We start from the raw sequence: 17,918 nt of genomic DNA on the forward strand, positions 1-17,918 counted from the left end.
GGTACTTCAGTTTTAAAAACAGCTCAGATATCAGCACATCACATCCAGCAGTGCACCAAGAACTTCAGGCTCTGGCAGTGCTCAACACACAGACTGAGAGAAAACTATCTGAAAGGCACCATAAGTTAATGCAAAAGAGCTTAGAACTGGGGGTGTTATATAAACAGATTTACCTTCAACACTCACTGCAAGCATGTGACTGTCACGTTTACTTCAAGGACTCATACATTGCATTATGCAGTATCATGCTCTGATGTTACAACATATAGACCATACATCATACGTTTCCTTTACTTATTTCATATGGAGCAGAGTTAGAGTCAAGAACAGACCCTCCAAGACCCAGACCAAGAGCTGACTCCTCAAGATCCGGATCAGGATGGTCGAAGAACCAGAAATAAAAAAATGCTGGATTTATTGCAGTGTTTATTTTAAAACACTTCTGTACTTTCGCCAAGTGGCTTTACAAAGCCATGAAATTCTCCCAAGGAAATCTCCACATTTAGTACGTTGGAAGCTGACTGCCTAAGCTGAGACTCAGGACCATATACTGAGAAATAAGATCCAGACCAACAGCATATTTATACAATTTTGAGAGGTTTCAAGTTGAAGACCAAAACACCAACTCTGATCAGGATAAGATCTTATAGCTGCAATATGACAATGTTCTAAAGGCATGGAACACACTACATGACTTTTAGATTAAAGGTTGTAAATGGTTGACAAAAAACAACTGGGCATTTCATTCACTAAACGACTGAGGATCACACACTACCAGACTTTTACATTGTCCAAACACAACAAACTCATGCAGAAACTCCTTGTTGCTAGAAAAATGGAAACAATGTGTTCTAAAATCGGCTCAAAATATCAAACATGTTTGATATCCTCAGACTGGATGGAATCATAGTAAAAAAGCAAAAAAAAAGAAAGAAAAGTGTGTCAATCATACTCTGTGCTATTTTCTGTTACATCTGCCAACTTCAATCACCCAAAAATCTGCAGACTGTCTCTGACTTTTGCCAACTGGCTTTGACTGTAAATCAGGACAAAAATCTGTGCAAAAGTCATAAGTGTATTCCAGTCCTAACTAGCATATCACCAGATCATCTAATAAAAAAATGACAGAAAAACATTGTTGTTTAGTAAAGTTTTAAGATTTGGATATCCAAATGTTTACACGGTTGATCGACAAATAAGTCTACATTTTACAGAGGAAATTGTACTGTACACATGGGTAACTTTACAATGCCATTGCTTTTTGTAATATACTGTGTATATAACAACCTGCAGTTCACGTAGTGCAACCAAATTCAAAAGACACTTCTTCATCAGGCAAATGAAAAGAGATCAGACACTTTAAAGGTTGTTGCATCCCTATCAAAGAGAGAGAGCAAGATTCTGTGACATCATGAAATTCAGGTGAGTCATTTCACCATACATAAAAACTCTTCATTAATCTGAATATTTTTGCATTTACAGCATTATGCCAAACACATTCCTCATCCACAACACCAACTTGAACATCTTTCAAAAGGGAATAGCATGTTAATGTCAGTTACTTTAAATACCAAACTCTGCTATGGGACACAGCCTAAGCCCTTGTGCATTAGGACAATACATTTATAACTTAACATTAACAGTAAATGCATACAAAAGAAAGTTACATGAGCTTAAAGCCATTTTTCACATCTACAAATGTCTTTCTACATCAGAAGATACTTTCATGCCTTGATTTACAAAGAGCTGGGAGAGGGGGGCAGACAGATAATGGTAGGTTAACTGTATAATTTTGCATATACTGCATACAAGGGAAGAGGGTTTGCATATATATATATTCTGGAATAACTACAGCCGTTTACAGCTTTTTAGAGATCTGAAACCAAGGGCAAATCACATGAAGAAATGTCCAGGTCATAATTCACACCAAAATCAAAAGAACTATATTTTGCATTAACAAAATAAAGCCTCAATAAATACAAGCACTATATCCCAAAATATTATCAGGCTACAATGACTTGATAAAAAAAAAGTATTTAATGTAGTACAACAAATACTACCATGATGTATACTTAAAACTGTAATTTAAATTTAATATAAATAATATACTTAAATAATTTGTTTAATAATATATATATTTCATCATTTAATAATCTGTTTTAATGATATATATTTAATGCATGTAAATTTGTTTTCTTGATGGTCAATTTAAATCTTGATGTACCTAAAAAATGGGCTTCACTTTCTTTTTGCAAAACATATTTTCTGAATGTTCGTCCTTTAGATTTTGTGTGTGGGGGGGGGGATTTCTTAACAGATTGACCCTAACCTTCTTTATGACAAAGCAAAGGAAAAAGAAAAGAAACAACACAACAACGTCAACAGCAGACTCTGACCTGTTTGACACAGACATGGAATCGTTTGAATCAATCGTCCAGTGACATCATGCAAAGGGAGATTTTTTTTTCTTTTTTTTTTTTTGTCCACTTGGAATAACAATTCATGATATTCCATTGAGCCCATTGAGCTTTCAGGACAGTCACTGTAACACTCTCCCTTTAAAAAAAAAAAAAAACTCCCTACAAGAGCTGGTTTGATAGCTAGTCGTCTTCACCGTATGGCTTAATTCCAGTATACACCGCAAAGATGGCCAGAGAGTTAGTAGATGACAGGGAGAGCAATTTGTCATGTGATGATTGGTTACTTCCAAGCTGGAGTAAAATTCCTTTTAGTGGTTTCATTCTTGCCTGTATTAGTTTCACATTAAGACAGCGTTAGAGATGAAAAAGCATGAGCAGAATAATGAGTATAATATAATGAGCAAAACGAAATGTCACTATGATGCATTCTGGGTCGGGGCCCTGTAGTGTATACCATGAGAAAGCAGGAAAGGAAAAGGTGCATCTCTGCAGGGACATCTCTTATCTGACATACTGCTGGCTCTGTCTCACTGAAGTCAATCAACAGGGCTGGGATTCCTCTCAACGCTCAGTCCTCAAGTCCAGCAGAAGTGTAGTGCGCTATGGGTTTGAAAGCATTTGCCGTACAAACAGGCAAAAGCCTCCTTTGTGTCTTGAGTTGCATGGCTTGCATTGCGTTAGTATTGCTTTCCTGTTCCCTTCCTGGGGGAGTGAGACACGGAGACCTGAGAGACAAAGCTGAACTGTTTTCTGCAGATCTTACATCTTTACATCCATCATTGTATCTGCTGTAACTTTAAAAGGAGGTTTAGGAGTGTTCATCAACAAATGGCCACAGTGCTTAGAAGCCAATAAAGACAAAACCAGATTTAGTTTTGGAGTTACTTTGCATGCAGACTCTGAGTTGAGTTTCTCGGTCTCCGATTGACAGGTTTCACTGAAGTAAGAGTCAGAAGAACCCTGACTTGAAGACATTAAATTGAGCTGGTTTTAAACTGATTGTATAAGGCGTTTGAAGCTCTTTTGGCTTCAAATGCAAAAAAAGAAGAACATAACACTAAATATGGATCTTCAAGTGGTTCAAAAACTTTTCTGCAGGTAATGTTTGTACACTCTAATATACTTCTATGGTTGAGCTCCTCAAAGAGTCTCTAAGTCTGACTTGATACGTTTAGCTCAGTTCTACTATTTTAAGAAGTTAGTTAGTTTCTTTATTCACTTTCCAATTGGTGAACAAGACAGAGTAGCCATTGATGGAAAAATTGAGCTTGAGCACTTGAGGAACTCAAGGTCAAGAGCCTTAATTGAAGGCCACAATGCCAATAAAGCAAGATTGTAATTTTGTAACGTCTCCTACTTCAACCTCTGTGTGCCTCCGCCAGTCTTGCTGATGTTCATGTTTGTAGATGTTTGTGTTTGTACATGTAGAATAAACCAGCATGGGTTATGAAAGCTCAAAGCCAGTGTTCATGCTGATTGCGTAGCGGAGTTTGTCTCTGAGGATGCTCTTCTTGCTGTAGTTGGGCAGCTTGAGCAGGTTGAAACAAGTGGAGGATGTAGGGAGGCGACCGCCTGGCTCCTTCTTACGGATGGTGAAAAATCCACGGAGAACGCTTCCTAAAGTGTCACCTGTGTCCTGCATGCGCAATCAATCAAAAAAGAAAGATTAAACAACAAAATATTTGCAGAACAGTGTATGGATTAAGATGATGAAGTGATCTAACCTGATCGTCAGATACTTCCACACAGCGGATTGAGAAAGGGGGTTTGAGGTAGGCAAAACCGAGCAGAGGAGGTCTTGAGCAGCTGGTGACAAACTGTGACGAAACAGCCACTTAATAGGCACAGGCGGCAATAAACATTGAAATAACTCCTTTAAGATTTGATAAGTATTACCTTCAGGAACATGGCTCTCTCCTCAGGGGAGAAGTCACTGGAGAGAATGTCCCACAGCCAAAGAATGACTCTGTGGCTGCTATGGAAACCACCATAGTACACAGTGTGCTTCCTGAGAGACAAAGAAAATGACATGCATCGCTATGAGTAACTAACCTTTTTATGACTTTTCTTCCCGGCATGTATTTATTAGGGCTACATGTGGACATCTTCGCAATTTTTGCACTGATTGTTGGGAAAGATCTGCACAATGAATATAAACAGGTTCTAAAATTAACACTCGCTAAGCGCCAAATGCAAGTAAAAATCGGTGGCGAGGATATGAAACGACGTCAATCACCAGTTGGCCGGTAACATTTTTAGGAATTCTAACAATGCAAAATTGTGAGAACATGAACGTGAACAAACATGAATAATCCTCGGGACAGTTGATGGGCCAGTGTTGCTAAGGTTTAAGCCTTGCCAATATAAATATTCAAGCTCAAGAAGATGCAAAAGGGAACTCTATTCGTTACTTTCACCCAGAAATCCACTACTCAGACAGGGCACGCATACTGAATCAAGCTCTCTTTCATGTCTTCTTGCACTTTTTAGTTTGGTCACAATAATTGTGTGGTGAAAATCTGATATTGTGACAGCCCAATTTCAGCCTAATTTCATTGCCTGTGCACTGAAGGTGTTTATGCATTAGATGCTTCCAGCCTTGTTGATTATAGAGAGAAATTTGGATTTAATGTATTGCGTCATTCTTAGTTTGTATTACAAATCAACAAACTGATAAGCAAAACCCTTCAAGGCCAGAGTTAAGAACTGCAGGTTTACTTGAGATCATCCAGGTCTATCTCAGCATTGTCTCCAGAGATGAGCCTCTGGACCTCAGGGGTGGAGAACATGTGCAGCCACTCTGGGTTGATGATGCTGCGGAAGCCCCTGATGAAAGCTGCCGTCTGCTCCTTAATCTGGGTGTGCATGCGGAAGTGGGCCATCAGGTGGATGTAGCTGATCCTGAAGGGTCGAAGGAGGGTTAATGACAAAACATGAACTGGAAACCATTCTTTTATTCTGTCCTATTTTAAGCTTGCAGAAAATGTCGGTATTTGTCTGTGGTAGCAAATCCCTATTTACTTTTTGAACCGCTCTGCTTCCAATGCTAATTAGTTTTTTTCATCTGGTAATTTCTCCTTATTGTATTGAATGTGAATAGGAGGCAGCTCTGCCACCGAAATTTTATTTACACTTGATCGAAGACACAAAATGGACTCACTTGTTTTCATTAGTGACAGACATAGTCTTTCCACCAGGAATTAGCTCATGACAGACTAACTGTGATGAGACAAAGAAATGAAAAGAGTATTATAGAGAACAAGGAAAGCCAATAGTGTCACAAGAACCAACAAATTAGGTTCAGCAAACACAAAAGTTGCTTACCTGCCCCATGACCTCTTCATCGTAGGATAAAGTCAGACCCAGATCACTGACGTCCCCATCGTAACGCTGAAAATCAAATCAATAAACAGTCATGGATATAAATCTGTAATTTAAAGTCAAACATAGCGATATAAATGTACTTAAATTTTTTTTATGAAAATATAAAAAACTTTAATACATTAATTTATGAAGTTACAGAAGAAATATGTGACAAATTATAAACGCATTGTAAAATCTTAAGAATATTAAATGTTACGAAAGGCCCTTTTGCACCAAAGGCGATGCAAATAAGCTAAACGAATCTCCATCAAATGCTCCTTTTACACCGAGAGCAGAACAAATATGAAACAAATTCTGAATCTGAATAAGTCGGGCTGAAAGTGTGAAATGTATCAGTTTCACCTTGAAAACTTCACATCATTTTCATTAGTAAGGAGTCATATAACAGATACGATATTATTAACGGTAGATTAGCAGTTTTTAAGGCTAACAGATTTCGGTAACCGCTACTGCTGCCTTGTAGGATTTAGTGACCCTGATGTTTATCTGCAGCTGTTCACCATAGTAAATTTGGATAACATTAAAGTGATTGTGTCGATGTGATTTTTGAACACTTCCACGTGCTTGAACAACATTCAATCAATGAGACTCATGATGCGCAACGGATCCAACTATTTGATATTTAAGTTTTTTTTTCATGAATCATTTTTCTTTTATTTCAATCACACTGTCTGGACATCAAGCATTTTCAAGGACTATATTCAAAATCCAAGCACATTTCAAACCTTGAAAACATAATGGTTAAAATCATGCATTTTCCAAACTGTACAAATGCTATAATTGTCACATTGGCACTGACCTTGATAGAGGTGAGGTTTTTGTAGAACTCTGAGTCAAGGGAGGGCAGCTCGTCTATGGAGCTATAGAAGGTGCTGTGATGGTGACCTAGAACCTGACTGAGGAAAAAAGAGGCAAAAGGCACATCCACCACGATGCCTTCATACATGGCCTTTCCCAGCATCTTTCCAACAAATTCATACAGCTGAAGGTGGTTCTCATGGATGCTGGAGGTTGGGGAGGGGTATAATCTCTCATTCCCACTGGTGGTCTGAAACAAGAGAGAGAAAAAATGAAGTTGAGGTTTATTGGTAAAATAAGGAAGGTCTATTGAGGACTGTTTGGGTGAACTGATCCCAGCCATCTGAGCTAAAAGAGAGCAGTGTGTACCTTAAATAGATTGAGCGCTGGGTTGAAAACCTTCTTGATGATCTCTTCTAAAAACTCCTTAAACACACCATCCTGGTCAATTCCAGCCTCATCCACTCCTAAATCATTCACAAACTTCACGCGGATCACTCCCTTAATGGAATTGACAGGTAGACGGCGCAGCTGATCATAACCATCCTATGAAGAGTAAGGTACAGAAAACGATTATTACTATTATCATTATTATCCTACATTCACATTTTTACATTTGGCAGACACTTTCCTCCAAAGCGACTCACATTGCATTCATGGTCTAAATTTTATAAGTTCATCCATTCTCTGGGAAACAAACCCATGACCTTGGTGACGTGCTCTACTGTTTGAGCTACACAAAAGCTAATAGGTATAATACTCATTGTGTATGTTTTTATCAATCAAATGAATGACAAAGCATCCATTACCTCCAACATGCGTGAGCGTCGAATGGTTATATGAGTCACATGTGGAGAGGCGGAGCTTGTTTCCACCAATCCAAGACTCTCTTTCTCTTTTGTCACAATGTTCCGGAACAGCAGCACCCTCTGCGACAAAAACACATCTGTACATTTCACATTCACAATTGTGTTTAAAAATAAAATGAAGACCTTTTTTTTTTTGGTCAATCTAAAATTTAATCTTTGTATGATCCAATCAACTAAAGCATTCATGTGGCACCTCATGAGCATTAATAATTTCCCTGTTTTAAGTTTGATTCTCACATTTTTGTGTGGGATGACATGAGGAATGTACTGAAGTAGCAACTGTGCTCTTTTTTTGCCTTTCTCCAGCTCCTGGAACAACAGGCTGGGCTTCAGGTCTCTGTATTAGACATGGAGAAAAAAATAAAACAAATAAGACCTATTTTGTTGGCCGATGCATTTATCTTTCCCTTATATGAGAATAATAATCTCAGTAATTTGTTTTTGAATGGACCCTAATCCCAACTCTAAAGTAAAACCAGAGAGTAATTTGGCTCAGTGATATCTAAGAGTGACACACTTGCGGAGCCAGTGATCTTCAGGCGTGAATCTCCTGCGACAATCCCGCTCATACAGAACCATCAGCCAGCCATGAACACTGTGGAATAAGTCCAGCTTCTCCCCTTTGGTATTCTCTGAAATAAATTAATGACCATAGTTAATCACCACACACAGAAAGCACATTATCACTGGCCCCATATGGAAATGGCTAAACAAAACTGGTTTATCTAAACGGGAAGAAATTACTAGGGAAAAAGACTGGACAAAAGAATGCATAAACAAAGTCCCTAGCTGCAAAAACAAACATATGGGCTAAATAATACCTGCTCACCTAAAATACCATCCCAGATCATCTTGAACACAAATGTGTTGAGGAACGAGGAGATGGTGACAAGCTCTTCCATTTTAAAAGAAATCTGCTCCTCATACACCTCTATGTCATCCAGGATTCTGTAACATAAATCACAGAATAACATGCAAACAAACACACACATATACACATATATATATTATTTTTGTAGTAAAAATAATTGTAAATGAATACATTTTTAAATAAATCGAATTAATGCAAAATAGAAGCACCATCACCAGTGAACAATTCTTACGTGATGAGATGTCTGGAACAGTCACAGAAGAGCATCAGCATGGCCAGGAGCTGTTTGGACTCTTCCGTGTCATTATTGAGACACTCCATGAAGAGTCGTAGCCCCCCCTGAGGGCCAAGCTCACAGATAAATGCCCACAGCTTAGGCAGCAGTTCATCCAGATACGTCAGTCCTGGAAACAGTTTAATTAGAAACCATAGAATCAAGATTAACAAGAATGTTAACCTCATTTATTATTGGCGCTTTTCCACTGCATGGTACGGCACGGTTCGGCTCAGTACGGTTCGACTCGGCGCGGAACGGTTCGGCTCGCTTCGCTTTTCCACTGCGTGGTACGACTCGACTCGGTACGGCACGGTTCGGTTCGCTTTAGCTCGGTTGCTTTTCCATTGCAGTTAGTACCGCTTCAAAATGGGTGGGACTGATCGTTATAGTTGCCGCCTCTACTGCCATGACATCATCGTAAACGCGCCACATTTCAAACGCACAACACAGGGGATGGTGCTCTTGATTCTCGGCATGTGGATGTTTTTAAATTAAATTAAACGGTCTTATAATGGTTTACTATATGGAAGGAAAATTCTTAACGTGTAATTAAACGTTGCGTTCATATTCTGGGCTCATCTGATTTTTTGTACATAGCATAGCCTACTTTATGATTTTAGTATCATAATGATTAATAAATGCACGCACAATTATCCGTGAACTTGATTTGAACAAATGCCTTTCAACTTGTGTGTGCAAAATTCAGAATTAAATGAATGTGCAGCAATCTTTACAAATAGAGAGTCTAGGCCTAATGTAGCCTACTGTTTTAAACTACTGCCATTAAAAAAGCGCATTTAATGTTATGTTATTTTTTTTCCATCTGCCTATGTTGATTATGAAAAGTGAACAGCACGAGACGAGTAGAGAGACATGGAGCGAGTCAGACATAATTTTGACCACTTCATTAAGTTTTGTTCACTTTGTTTGCTTTAAAGTGAATTTCATTTTGTATAAATTGTATCTTAATTTTAATAATTTTTTCATCAAACAATTGCCTGGATTGAATAAGATGCAAAATAGACAATTTAACCATCGAGGCGCCCGAGCGGTCACTTGCATTGTACGTTAACTGGAGCGCATCTCATCCTCAAATACACAAAGCTTGAAATGTCTTTAAACGAAATAATTCAAAACAAAAAGAAATAGGCTACTCTCTTATGTAATCCATTATGTGCATTTCTCTCTATAGGCGCGTTTACTACGAATATGGCGATCGTCAACTTCATCTTTGCCATGCACAGACACTGACAGAAAACACTATTTTATAAATAAAAATCAGTGCACGCGTTTTAATAAAATTAAAACTTTAATTGTGATCATTAAAATAATTGAATATTAAATAATTTGTGGCCAATTTTTGCTCATTTATTAATAGTATATATATATATATAGGCTATATATAGGCCAAATTTTATTAAATTGAACAAGCGCAAAATTCAGCATTCAATCAAATATTCAAAAAGACTTAATAATAATAATGTTATTTCAACATAATATCTCGTTATTTCGACATAATGTGCGTGCAACAAGCAAGATGTGCGTTTGTAAATCCGGGGACGCGTGCACTGATTTTTATTTATAAAATAGTGTTTTCTGTCAGTGTCTGGCAAAGATGAAGTTGACGATCGCCATATTCGTAGTAAACGCGCCTATAGAGAGAAATAACATTATTATTAAGTCTTTTTGAATATTTGATTGAATGCTGAATTTTGCGCTTGTTCAATTTAATAAAATTAAAACTTTAATTGTGATCATTAAAATAATTGAATATTAAATATTTTGTGGCCAAGTTTTTCTCATTTATTAATTATATATATATATATATATATATATATATATATATATATATAGGCTATATACACACATGTGTGTGTGCCCTCAGCACATGCGTTAAAAATTATCCGGCGCCGCCCCTGACTGCAAGAAACAGTTTACAAGAAACTTTTTAACTGCAAGACACTACAGCGTTGGCTGTTGTCTACTGGCTATTTAAATCTAGCGGGTTTGTCTCGTGCATGGTCTCGTGTCGCAAATACAATGACACTGGTAGTGACGATTCTGTCTGACCAATCAGTGATCTTCAGTGTTTTCACGTCACATTTTAGTACCGGTACGGTACGCTTGGAACCTCAACAGAGGTGGTACCATTTAAAGCGAGCCGAAGCGAGCCGTACCGTACCGTACCATGCAGTGGAAATGCGCCATAAGCGTGCCGTACCGAACCGAGCCGTACCGTACCATGCAGTGGAAAAGCGCCAAAGCGTGCCGTACCGAACCGAGCCGTACCGTACCATGCAGTGGAAAAGCGCCAAAGCGTGCCGTACCGAACCGAGCCGTACCGTACCATGCAGTGGAAAAGCGCCATATGATATAAAATATTGTTTCACTGGCCTATACTACAGTGGTCTTGGACCTACTCTACCCTACAGACAACTATTATTCCGCAAAAGTGTCTGATAAAAGCATAAACTGTTTTTTTCAGGATCTGGAAACAAGGTGAGCTGTAACTCTTGGAGCATGTGCATTAACCTCTGGCTCTGACAAAATACAATACTTCACTAAGGGATAAAACATTACTGAAGTGTTTCCGTGAGTGAATGTACATTCATAGGTGTGTAAACAGAAATTACTTCCTAAATGGTTTCATATGAAAAGCACATACCTGTGAGAATCTGCAGGCGGATTTGTGTGAGTGTGGTGAGGGCCGTCTGATACAACACACAAATACTGCACACCTTCTGGACCTCAGCTGAATCCACACGCTTCCCCCCGACCGGTTTCAGGATGTTCCGCACAGACGCAGACTTTTGGAACGCTCTCTTGAACAGATCTAACCGTGCAGAGAGTTTAACAAGGCATCCTCAGTGAAAACAGGATGAATATAGACTTGATGACACTAGCATTACACTGTGTACTTTTTATCCTTTGTTTAAACAGCACTTAAAATAGACTCAGAGACAGTGTGGCTTCCTTTAGGCCAACCTATACCTCCAAGACTTCAAAGAAAATATTTGATATTTCCAGTACTTCTACTATGATGCTCAACTTTTTATTTGCAAAAACTAGAAGTGGCAATATATCAAAATAAATAAATAAAATAATTAAATTAATTTCTATAATCAAAATAACTGAATGGTCTTCATGCTTTACATTTAATTTACAGTACTTTTTTAGTTTGTAATTATTTTTATTCCTTTTTTTTTTATCACAAAGCAGTTTTTGTACCCATCAAACATATTATAGAGCTTGACAATTTATATAAATTTGTCCATTTAAAATAACCTCATACAGTATATCCAGGTTGTCCAACATCATGAGAACCCTGGTTCTTGAAATGTTTTAAGGAAATTAAGTTTTTAAGGGAATGACTAAAAATAAGAAATAGGATTTCAGGTTATATTTGGATTTTTAAGTTGTTTTAGCTGATTTTAAACCTTAAACCTTCTTTTGTCAAATCTTAAATAATTGTAAGCCATCTTATGACCCCCTTGGAAGTGTGTTGAGGCCCCCTAGTGGGTACTGGCCCCAGTGGATGAGAACTTCTTTAAGGTTAGTACAAAAACAGTCAGAAATATGGCAGACATTTTTGCATAAGTGGTCTTCTGATACTTAGTCAACATCCTTGAGTGTGCTTTAATGATAATCATTAGAAACTCTATGTGTAGTCCAATAGTCCATGTGTAATCATCTACTAAATCACTCTGTTCTATGGGCCTGGTTTAAAAAAAAGAAAATTGTTTAAAATTATGTGTTTCTCACTTTTGACGGGCAAGTTATTCTGTAATGAGCTTGGCTGAAGAGAGGGTGGTGGGGTGGGATCTTGAGTTTCTAGCTTTTTGCTGAGAACATCACAGAAGAGTGTGCAGATCACTGGAACTCCCCACAAACACTGTAACTGCTTTGTTACCAACGGCATAGACTCATTAAGCCTGGAGAGAAAGAAAAACAAGAGAGAGAAAGTGAAAGATTAATAGGATAGCACAACAGAGAAATCCAGAAACTATGTGCTTTATTTTGTCAATAAAACAATGACATACCCATAATCAACAGTCTGGGAGAACCAGCCCAACACTGGGTGCCAGTGTGTGAGATTGGATTTCTTCTGAGACACATATCTCTGACAGTATGACAACATATCTGTCAGATCCTTGACAAAGTGACCCGCTTCCTGCTCTAGAACTTTTACATTAAAGTATCCCAGCTGAATGAGGTTACCTGGAAACAAAACATAAAAGAGATGATGAGATAAATGACAAACTAAGTACATCTTGAGTATTGATTTTCAGCTCTCCATTCACAAGCCCACCTTTGTTCTCCAAATCCAATACACACTTCAAAAAGCGTGTGTATAAAGCACACATGCTTACCCAGTAAGCACAGAGTGTGGCTTCCCTCCAGACACACACAGATATCCAAACACTGCTCTTCTCGGCTTAAAAACAAGACAAACTTGCGAAAGAGGTCATGGGTCTGGATGGTGACCATACACTGCAAGGAGCACAAATTCAGACAGGTGAAATCATATTCTCACAATTTTTCTTTTGAGATCTTTAAGATGTGTGTGCAAATGAGGTTTTATTATCCTTCCGTATGAGTTTGTTTCTTACATCTGGAGTGAGAGTGTTGAGGTGCGAGATGAACGCTGGAACAGACATGATGTGGAGGAGGAAAGACCTCAGCAGGTTGTCTGAGAAATGTGCAGCGACAACTGGCCTAAAATACACCAGAACAAAAAGCTCATCACATTATGGGCATATTCACAGAAAAAGATCCACTGATGTAATCAGACCGAGAGATGTCTCGGAGAGCAAATCCAGTTCTCATGGCAACCGACCTGAGTGACAGCGTAAAAATGGCCGTGAGGGTTCCTTTGGAAAGGGAAGGTCTGGATCTTGCCAATCCATTTGTAAGTAGAATCTGCAAATAGCAAAGATGCATATTATGAGAAAAATGTTTGAAGCTCAAACTCTAAGTTCAACCTAGAGCTTCAATCAGTTAAAAATTTCAATCAGATCACATGATTTGATGAATAATTGTTTGAATTAATTGCATATACACTTCTGTTAAAATGTTGGGGTCAGTAATGAAATTAATACTTTCATTCGGCAAGAATGCATTAAATTGATTAAAAATGACAGTAAAGACTTTTACATTTTAATGAAATATTTCTAAATAAAAAAAAAGCTGTTCTTTCTATTCATTAAAGAATCCTGGAAAAAATGTATAACCGTGTGGCAAGCAGGATGAGGCCGAGGGCCGTGAGAACGGAGCGAGGCCAATGACGTGATTGATAATGAACTGCACCGGTCTCGAGTTTCTCACGGAGGAGCGACGACAGTGAAGGACGAGAGAGGACCAGACCTGGACATTTATGTTATGTTTTTTTTTTTTATGTGTGTGCAGCAGTCGTCGCTTTAACTTTCTTTCTTCCCTATCTTAAACTTCGATACACACCGTTTCCACAAAAATATTAAGCAGCACAACTGATTTCAACATTGATAATAGACAAAATCAACATATTAGAATGATTTCTGGAGGATTATATAACACTGAGGAATAGAGTAATGGCTGATGAAGAAAATACAAATTTAGCAACCCTAAATCTTTGAATACAAGTCTATATCGTTTTTTGCTGGGAAACGTTTCTGAACAAGAGCAAGATTCTGATTGGCTGTTTGGATGAGCAGTACCTGAAGAACAGAGTAGAAGCCCTTCTGATTGAGATGTCCCATGATGTTCTCACAAATCCTGTTTAAAGCAGGCTTGAGGGCCTCCCCTAAAAAAAAAGACAGGAAATTCTAGTAGGGTTTTATGTATTTTAGCCTGCAAATCATCTCACGAGCTCTGATTATGTGACACTGACCCTTTCCTCGGATGATTTTCCACGTTGATGTGTCAGTGAATGTTATCAGCATTGTCAGGTGCAACGTCACCAATTTATTATCTTGCAGTATGTCAGGCTGCAGAGAGAGAGAGAAACGGAAAACAGGAAATAAGCATTCATCAAGAAGCATTTCCTGACAGATAACTGACAGACTCAGAATTGACTTAATGATGAGTAATTCAAAAAGACATATTACAATATTACCTTTAGTTTTTTCAGAAATTCACAGGAAACCCAAAGAACATCTTTGATCTGTTTCAGCCAGGGGATGGTGAGATCTTTTGAAAGGGCCAGAGATACATACCATACCTAGAAAAACAATAGCTTGTCACCATAATGCATAAATGTGGAACTAATGTAACTTAGGATAAAAAAATATGTTTTATGCATTGCTTGGTTAAAGACTTACTTTAGGTTCATTCTCAACATCCATGCTACTTAGTATGATTCTACACAACTTCTCAAATCTCTGTGTAAGAGAAAAACACAATGCTATCATTAATTATATTCACAAAATGTGTTAAAAAAAAGTCACCTAAATAAACAAATCTTAACTAAACTTAATCTAAATTAATTACAAAAAGGGTAACATTATGTGATGCTTACCAACTTGTCATCCTTGCTCAATATAAATAACAATTTTCTTGCAATTTTGAAGATGGATAATGCATTTCTTTTTGTTGAACCTGCATCGCTGACTGCAAAGAAATCATCAACCTCTTTCCTAAAACAGAAAGTAATGTAAATAATATGTATAAATTCTCAAACAGCAACTATGTAAAACTGAACTAAAAATAAATCAAAAATATTGAGAAAGATTAAAAAAGAAAAACTAATAAATATGATAATAACACAAAATTAAATGAAAAATAAATATTAAATAAAAATATTAATGGAATTGATAAATGAATAAAAATTTTAATAGGATATTAACAATCCCAAATAACACTGGCTCAAACAAACCAAGCTATTTTTTAAAATAGTATTTACATTATTCAAGACATTAACATTCAAACGACTTACTTATAGGCATAAGAGAAAGTATTAATACTGAATTCTTCACCTTTAATAACCTTTAATAAGTCAGCAAAGCCATATAACCGTCTAGAATGTTTGACTATTGTAAAGAACGGCCCATGTCAGCCCTAACCTGATTTCCCTTTGCAACCTGCAACGGCAGAGGAATCTTCTGACCAGAGCCTGGATTTGTGTGGCAGCTCTCTCTTTCTCCTTATAACCTTTCCGTTCCTCCCGTGCTATCCTGGCTTTATCCAGGAACTGGGTTTTGGACGTTTGGGTAGCGGTGAACATGTTTTCACTCTTAACTGTGGGTTAAATTTTAAAATGTCATGGCCAGGAACAAAAATCTACATCACAGATGAGAGCAAAAACAAAGTCAGAGGCTATGTATGCAAGTACAGAAGTGTATAATAAGATTCATTTATACTCAAAGCATGATCAGTTAATAAAGAAAACTATGTCTCATTTACAATAAAAAAAGTAAGACCTCTATCTTACATAAACACACACACAATTACCTTGCCCTAATGCAGTGACTAGTAATGCTGCTTCCACGGGTCACAAGAATACTATCACATATCCACGCGTGTTGTTCTGCATATCCATTGGACTCTACAGAACAGAAGAGTAATTCGCTTTGATAACTTTTATTTAAGAATTAATAGTACTTTAAAGCACAAAAGATCTACTGAGTTGTAAGTCATGAGATGAGGTATTAAAACAACATGAATTTGATTAATAAAATTACTCCGGAGATGATATGTTATAAACATATGGGAGATTTTACCAGACACATCAACAGATCACAAAGCAAAAATTAAAATCAAAAGAGTAACTTATCTGACAGAATTATCAGACCAAAACTGAGGAGAGTCCATATCATTTACTCGAAACAGTGGTGACGGTTTGCTTACACGACAGGATAAGCACTCAACGGAAACAATATTAGCACTAAAGATTTCAATTAGTAGAAGATTTGAACAAAAAACACAACGCAGTTCAAGTGAATTTAACGAACCCACAGAGACAATAACATTCACACTAGCTATCCAGCTAGCAACACAGTTGCAACATTCAGCGAGCTGGCAACGCTTGGGAAATGTTGTCACTTGATAAACGTGTTTCAAATAAAATGTCAAGAAAGTCTTTACATTATGTACAGAGGTTTCATTTACCTGAGCGTTTGAGAATAAATGGAAAAGTGATGTAAACAAAAGAGCGACCCAGACACCGCAGCTCTAATCCATTAACGGTGTAACATCGTAATACTTCCGGATGAACATTTTTGTCATGACAATCCACTCTCACAAGAAATATAGATCATACTTATTTTTTTTTGTCGTAGTGCATTGACATCGATTCTTTATTAAAGCGATATTACTCTTTACTATTTTAAACGTTTTAACGAGTAATCTGAGGATTAGAACAGCAGGGAGCTATGTTTTTGTACTAACGCGTTATGAAACATTTGGCGGAACCCTTTGTGAAACTGCGTGCTGAAAAATGTTGATGTATTGTTTTGTTAGTTAGTTAGTTCGTTTGTTTATATTGAAATAACAGGAGAGGCAGACAGTCATAAAAGATAAATCCATATAAACCGAAACAGAAAAATATCATCTTTTTTATACTAAAAATCGAATGCGTCACTTTCAATAACAGAGATGAACAACTTTATGGTTGTTCTTTATCAGGATTAAAGATTAAAAAAAAAATGGTGGGAATTAAGTATTTGGAAAACAGTCTACATTTGGTACAGTTGACTTGTATTTTGCTTTATGTATACGATATTTCCCAAATAAAATAAGAATTTGAATTATATTGTCCATCTCCAACCAGTATCACATTCCATAAACAAGATAATTGAATCAGTTATTGTAAAAATCTTGGGTGTGTATATATATATATATATATATATATAGTAATGTTTCCAAACTTTTGACAATCTTGTATATATATAGTATTGTCAAAAGTTTGGAAACATTACTACTATTTTTAAAGTCTCGTGCTCATCAAGTCTGCATTTATTTGATCAAAAATACAGAAAAAACAGTAATATTGTGACAATACAATTTAAAATAACTGTTTTCTATTTCTAAACTTTAAAATATAATTTATTTCTGTGATGCAAAGCTGAATTTTCAGCATCATTTAGTCTTTAGTGCCACATGATCCATCAGAAATATATATATATATATTCTTTTCTCACATTTCTTTTTCAGCCTTCCTGTAGCCTACATGTCCAAAAACAATGTAGTACTGTGGCATCTAAAATGTGCTCTTTACTGTGAAGTGAACTTTATCAGATCTGTTGCTTTAAATGCTCTTTGTTTTTGTTTTTTGTATAACAGACAAAGTTCTTTGTATGCATCTCTTTTGTTAGACAGATATATAA

General features: G+C 37.0%; 1 protein-coding gene across 1 annotated transcript; it reads right to left on the bottom strand.

Annotated features, from left to right (window-relative positions):
• Positions 1–2,481: 2,481 nt before the first annotated feature.
• On the bottom strand, positions 2,482–16,869 carry ube3b (ubiquitin protein ligase E3B). Its single transcript, XM_084414542.1, has 27 exons — positions 16,702–16,869; positions 16,045–16,138; positions 15,657–15,831; positions 15,113–15,230; positions 14,916–14,975; positions 14,711–14,815; positions 14,486–14,582; positions 14,313–14,398; positions 13,457–13,539; positions 13,230–13,335; positions 12,990–13,110; positions 12,660–12,837; positions 12,382–12,551; positions 11,285–11,452; positions 8,575–8,746; positions 8,301–8,419; positions 7,989–8,103; positions 7,709–7,808; positions 7,412–7,531; positions 6,972–7,148; positions 6,604–6,852; positions 5,745–5,810; positions 5,581–5,639; positions 5,139–5,321; positions 4,317–4,428; positions 4,145–4,237; positions 2,482–4,056 (listed from the first exon to the last, which is right to left on the bottom strand). Exons 3-27 carry the CDS (start codon positions 15,815–15,817, stop codon positions 3,865–3,867), a joined length of 3,210 nt encoding a protein of 1,069 aa, XP_084270668.1. The 5' UTR covers positions 15,818–15,831; positions 16,045–16,138; positions 16,702–16,869; the 3' UTR covers positions 2,482–3,864.
• Between the last annotated feature and the right edge of the window lie 1,049 nt (positions 16,870–17,918).

The sequence above is a fragment of the Rutilus rutilus genome (genome assembly GCF_951802725.1).
Source record: "Rutilus rutilus genome assembly, chromosome: 7".
Taxonomy (NCBI): Eukaryota; Metazoa; Chordata; class Actinopteri; order Cypriniformes; family Leuciscidae; genus Rutilus; species Rutilus rutilus.

Coding starts and splice junctions, on each gene's coding strand:
- ube3b (XM_084414542.1), bottom strand. CDS start 15,817: ATGTTCACCGCTACCCAAACGTCCAAAACCCAGTTCCTGGATAAAGCC. Junction 11,453..12,381: donor GAATAACTTGCCCGTCAAAA/GTGAGAAACACA, acceptor CTGCACGGTTAG/ATCTGTTCAAGAGAGCGTTC. Junction 8,747..11,284: donor CCGCCTGCAGATTCTCACAG/GTATGTGCTTTT, acceptor AACTGTTTCCAG/GACTGACGTATCTGGATGAA.